The 6,602-nt window shown below is 30.0% G+C and overlaps 1 protein-coding gene across 5 annotated transcripts in view; it reads right to left on the bottom strand.

Annotated features, from left to right (window-relative positions):
• LOC100159368 (SPARC-related modular calcium-binding protein 2) overlaps positions 1–6,602 on the bottom strand; it is a 24,460-nt gene that overhangs the window by 2,841 nt on the left and 15,017 nt on the right. For 4 of the 5 annotated variants that reach the window (XM_001949265.5, XM_029489744.1, XM_029489743.1 and 1 more), the window contains 4 exons: positions 4,823–4,918; positions 3,341–3,583; positions 2,239–2,391; positions 1,860–1,940 (listed from right to left, as the gene is read on the bottom strand). In XM_001949265.5, coding sequence (XP_001949300.2) covers positions 1,860–1,940; positions 2,239–2,391; positions 3,341–3,583; positions 4,823–4,918 — 573 coding nt within the window. The remainder of the gene's footprint in view (positions 1–1,859; positions 1,941–2,238; positions 2,392–3,340; positions 3,584–4,822; positions 4,919–6,602) is intronic. The other variant, XM_008182650.3, reaches the window with a different exon arrangement.

Genomic DNA, 6,602 nt, shown 5'->3' on the forward strand with positions numbered 1-6,602 from the left:
ATAAATCTTGATAAAATTATTGATAAATTCAATGCAGAATCAACCCTAAGAGGCAGAAGACTACAGTTAATATAAATTTGTTATTATTTTAAGTATAAAGTTAATACTTAATTGTATATAATATCTACTTGCAGTTTTTAGAATTATGATGCATTTTGTTTAGAAGTTATAAAATATTAAAAATTTCAATGTTTTTAATGTATTTAAGTTTGTATATTTATTTCATTACTTAGTAATATTGATCACCTTATACTAATATACAACTACATTCTACAACAAAAGGTAATGTTAACATATATTTACAAATAAATTATGTAAGGTTAACTATATAGACTAGTTGATATGTAGGCATATATATATATAATAAATATATAGGTATATAATATATATATATTTTATATTTGCCCCCCCCTAATATATTTCCAAGTTACGCCCATGGTGACACTAATGATATTGTGTGTCGTGACACATAGTGCGTTGAATACGCGACACTCCTGGTGTCATGCAACTGTCGTCGTGTGAACGAGGCTGTACATACGTATAGTAAACTTTTAGCGATCACCATTCACCGCGACCACGGTAACGTGTCACCTACGTCCTGGCTACCGACCTGACCACGTTGGTCACTAGGCAAGATACGTAACAAATAACAATAAACGGAACACTACTCGAACCGTGCACTTGAGGTCTTGATCATAACTCGGCTTTATACATCAACATTAATGGTATGCTTCCAAAAGTCCTGCACGCAATTAATCAATTTCAGTTACCATTGGACGTAGGTAACGTATACATATCTAGTACCTACATAGTAAATAATGAACCTAAGTAGTATAAGTACAGCTTGATTGATTAAGACATATAAAAGGGTAGCTATATTTTAAGTAAATTTTCCCAATCCTCTGGAAGGTTGTAAGATCATTTTTACATGTGCCACGGGCGTTAGATTCCTAACACATGCATTCTTTAATTATTTTACGACAATAGTATTATTATTATTGTTATTTTTTAGTGATTGTACATTAATTGTAGGTACTATCAACTAAGATTGACGCATCAGTGGCCGTGGTATCCCTCGCGGATCACTAAATACATATTAGATCATATTACAGTAGTCTATAATCTAAGAAATGTACCCACCTATGCACTATAAATTAAGCAGGTATAATGAGATCTATATGTGATATGCAGCCTATATGGCGTAGGCATCGTGTCGTTCTTTGAAGTTATCATAGCTAAACATTGCATTTGTCGACCAATTAAAAGCGATACGATTCGTTTGCGCAGTCCCATAAAAAAATGTGATCATACCACAATTCAAGATATAAAGTATATAAGATATACTTGTAAAGTATATGTAGATATATATTTTTTTTTCTGCTAAGGCTTCGACGTCTGAGGTAATTAGCCTGAAGGTTATTTTTAGTCAGTTATTACTGTTGAGAGGGTTGGAAGTTTGCAACACGTGTAGGTATATGTGGAGAGGTTTTGTCACTAAAAACCCGGTTGGTCACCCATCCGGGACTAGCGACAACGGCCGATGCTTGACCTCAAACCACGTTCATGACTGAGGCCAACCAGGACACAAAGTATACCTATCTGTAATCGTTAATTATACCATGTTACTTTATTATAAATATAAGTATAGGCACCTATACTAACCGCCGCAGCTGTTATTATTATATATTTTGTTACATTTTGATCGACTGTTGATAATTTATTATGTATTTAACTCTCTTATTGTGTGTACCTAAGTAGGTAAGTACTGAGTATGTTCTGTATATTGTATAATATCTAATATATAAGTACTGTTCATTTTATTGTTTTAATAATAATTGTATATTAATGAACTAAAATACCTTCAGCCTCTTCCTCTTGGTCGCCTTCGGCCATTAAACCCGGAAGAGTACCACTAAGTGTAGCTACGCTTTCTTGTAGTACTGCGAATACAAAAAGTATTTCATTATTATCTTGTCATGTATTATATGGAAAGAGCAAAAATATTTAATATATAATATATATGGGTACTTACTAGCAGTGGCGTACACAGATATTATCAATGCAAGGGGTTATATAAAAAAGTTATAGGCATCAAAATGTTTTTTAAATTGTATTAAATTATATACATCTATGTATTATGTAGTAAAAAAAATACTAAGGGGGTATGAACACCTAAAACCCCCCTCCCTCATGTGTAGGCCACTGGGTACCAGGCAGGTATATCGTATTTGTACTCACTATCTTCAGGGTCGGCTTCCTCGAGACCGATTCCACTGTCGTCTTTGTCTTCGTAGTCGTCCGGTGGGGGGATTTCAGTCGTTGTAGTGGTAGTTGTAGAGGTGGTGGTCGTCGTCGAAGTCGAGGTTGTTGATGACTTTATGCCCAATGTTTCTGATAATTATTAAAATAAATTATAATATATTTAATTATGTATAATAGGATATTTATACAATTCAAGTACCAGATATCTGGTACTATACAGATATAGGTTATATTATGTAGCTGAATTAACACAATTAGGGCCATATGGTAAAGATGAAAATTAATGAAAAATTAACTTGAGTATCTAGTAGTTAGTAAGTTAAGTTAAAAGACACAATTTGGACACAGTTCGTACTTCGTATACAGCTTTCTTAACATTTACTTAACTAACTAACATACGAACTGAGTCCTAATAAAACATGTTTAGAACGAATTAAGTCCAGCGTTGTTTTAAACCTTTAAGGTGTACCTGAAATAGGCACCTATATTAACTGAGTCCCGTGAAATTTTAAATATAATACCAATTGAGTCCATGTTTTAAACAATAAACTTCACTCAACAAGTTTAAATATTAACTCCGCCCCTACACTTAGAAATAAGTTATTTAGTTAGCACCTATGTCATAACTACACATAGTGATTATGTAAGTTTTAAATTTTTAATATATTATAACTAAATATTTTGTTGTAAATGCATATTATATGCATCAAATGTTGCAAAGCTTAAAAAACTATTCTAATAAATATCTAATATTAATTATAATTATATTGGCACTAATATATAAATACAATTGCGCGTGATCTCAGATTTTCAATCAACGAAAACAAATATATAAACATTTTTATTTAAATAATTTTATAAATAAAAATCTACCAAAGTACTAATACATAATATACATAGAAGTATATAACTACATAATATAACAATTTTGTCTTTTTGACTAATGAGTAATGAATAACTATCATAATTCATGATTAAGAATATTAATAGGAAAAAATTATTGACGGGAAAAAATAAGATGTATAATATGATACATATAGGTATAACATAATATTATTCTCCGTAAATGATGGCTTACCGTCAATTGACAAACAATTAGTCCATTCGATTTTCGACAAAACGCTATTATGGTCCGTGTCGCACGTGCGGATAAACGTCCTGGAACATCTCTTAGGCCTGACCACTTTGCGAACCAGTCTCTTTAGGTCTCTGTATTCTATTTTAGTGAGGGTTCCGTTTTTGTCTACGTCCAAAGCACTGAATTTCCATTCAGAGACTCGTTTGTCCAACGTAATCGGGTCCAACAGTGAACGATTACCTGCTATATATATATATGTAAATATAGATAAGCACTTAAAATTGTATTATTAATTATTATTACTAAGTGTACAAGTATTTTTTTCAATAAAATGATTAATCTATCCATCTATCTATCTATATCTTTTCTATCTATCTATCTATACTAATATAAAGCTGAAGAGTTTGTTTGTTTGAACTTTCTAATTTTTGGAACTACTTGGAAATAAATACTTGGATTTGAAAAGATCTTCATGCATTTAATAGCCCAATTCTTGAGGAAGGTTATAGGCTATTTATCATCACGCTACGACCTTATGAGTCGAGCAAAAGGACAAAATGTTAGATGTCCTGTGGCCGTGTTATTACGGTGTCGTTTTTTGTTTATAAATGACTGCCATTGGTTATATCTTACAGATTATAAATTATAATTGTAATAATAGAATGAAATTTATACACCGTGTGTCCGCGAAAATCGGGGACACTGTATAATTAAATGATACAAATTACTAAGTAGTAAGTACCCTATAAATATATTTTAAATTCTGTTTGTGGAACTAGACTATTGGATCGTCAATCTAGTGCAGACAGAATTGTAAAATATGTTTAGGGTATTGAGTAATATAGGACATAGGTAACTGAGTTATAAAGTTTACCCAGTTTCCGCGGACACGTGATATATAAAAGATATATGACCTATGTCCTTTATAAGATCATGGGGTAGAAGATGGTCTACATTTTGTCGTGAAAAAATTAACCCAAGGAGATCCGAGATTCTCAAACAGGGATTTTTAGATTTACGATGGTAAATGGATATAAATAAAAAAAATGTAAATGAACATGGGTGCTAATTATAAGATGGTGTATACAATATACATAGGTTTAAGATAATATAGTTTATTTAGTTTTCGATAATTTGATTCATGATGCTTGTACCTGCTCCGCCCGAGTAACCAATGGCAACCATTTGGCATTTATATACAAAAAAAAATAATAATACTAATTTCTACTATTACCATTATAATCTGCAGCCAAAGACAGCCATTTTGCATAAACAAAAAAAGTTTCAATTTCCACCGAGAATCTCAAAATCCCTTTTTGACCACCTCTTAAAAATGCGAATATTGTAACTAACTAGTAATGTCTATAATATCAGTGAATATTGTTGATTAAAACCCTAACGAAATCAAAATATTTTGAGTAAATCTACAAAATAATAATAATAATAATAATAATATATACATAATAACTTTAATTACTTTACCATTTAATAGAGCTGCGTATTGGTCTCGATTGTACTCCGTTTTGAATATTCTGACTAAATTATTGACAAATATTGCTTTATCATTTTTACTGCATTCTAAAAACACAGTGACCATTTGTTTATAATAATTGATATGTTTGTACCTATGTATACCTAATAAGTAATGACTAATACCAATAATACACTAATACCTATAGGTACTCTAAAATTATAACGTCTAGATTGCCCAGATCTGATTTCCTAAGTGTCTAACTTTCAGAGGTTGTTGAACGCTATACATCGACATTAATTGTGTATCCGTTTCTAACATTAAATACATACCTAATAGCTAATATAGTAATATACGCTGCTAGATTATGCTAAATTACATTAAAATCCATTCACGAAGAAACGAAGGTTCTAGATCGTGTGTTGTGTGTTTCTTTTTAACGGGGAAGAAGGTATATGCTCATAGTTCATCCACTCCATTACAGTTAAAAGATATTCCTAGAATTTGTAGCTTGAAGGTGAGCCGTGTGATAAAAAATTAAATACTTTTCTCCACAGTCAGCACAGTCCGCCATACTCCACTTTATTAACTTATATTAATATAATATAATGTCTATGTCCTTTTCAATATACATTTTTGCAAATTATATCGTATTATTGAAATAAATTACATGATTATAAATATATAAATTAGAACCTCTGGTGAATCAGTTTAATCATAGAAATGATATGACGTGAATATTAAATTTAAATACGTTTAGATTTAGACATTTATTTTGTTAACTGAATTCCTTTTACTTACAAGTTTAATAACAATATTATTAATATTACAAAGTATAATGGGATATTAAACGTTTCAAACCTTAACACTTTTTCTGAAGTTCAAGAATCAAAAAAAAGACATTTTTGGTCATATTTATTTTAATTTTTATTTTCTGAGTGGAACGATGAATGTATTGATTTTACAATGACGTGTGTTTTTTATGATAAAACAATAAACAATTTCCATACACTTTTTTTTAAACTACAAATTTTACTAATACAGTAGACGCCGCTTATAAGACTCACTTTGGGACCAGTACAAAGTGAGTCTCATAACCCAATGTATCTTTTAGGCTAAGTGGAAAAAAAAAATTAATTACGTATTTATAAATTTTATTTTATCAGTACACTATAATAACGATAATCGTTGTGATAAATGTGAACTTTTATCTGCGATAAAAATTATTTTACGTTATAAGGTACCAACAGAAACTAGAAATAATCAACACGAATATTATTTAATTTTTCAATACCAATTAATTTCTAAATTATAACCAAAAAAGTTTATTTTCTACTATTTATTTTACGAAATTTGAGTCTTATAACCGATTTTTTTTTTTAATGTATTTGGATACGTCCGGACCGTTCCAGACGATTTTGAGTCTAATAAGGGACTGAACCTTATATCCGTGAGTCTTATAAGTGGCGTCTACTGTAGTTATTAATTCATAATAAACGAATATTATGTTGTAGTGTTGTACAACAATCATAATTAATTTAAACTGTTCCAAAAAAAAAATGATATAGTTAGAAAATACTAAATAACAAACAAATGTTGAATAATTTAAACAGATGAATCAAAAATGACTGACAATTTTTTTAACTCATGTATTTTGCGCACGTGCAATATAACTTAATTTTTTTTTAATGGTAACCCTTATTTTGAGTATTATTTTGGGATTGATCGATTTTTTTCAAGTAATTTTGATACATATCAACTTGTATTATAAACGCAAAATTGACGTAATTA

The sequence above is a fragment of the Acyrthosiphon pisum genome, chromosome A2, assembly GCF_005508785.2.
Source record: "Acyrthosiphon pisum isolate AL4f chromosome A2, pea_aphid_22Mar2018_4r6ur, whole genome shotgun sequence".
In the NCBI taxonomy this organism is placed as follows: Eukaryota; Metazoa; Arthropoda; class Insecta; order Hemiptera; family Aphididae; genus Acyrthosiphon; species Acyrthosiphon pisum.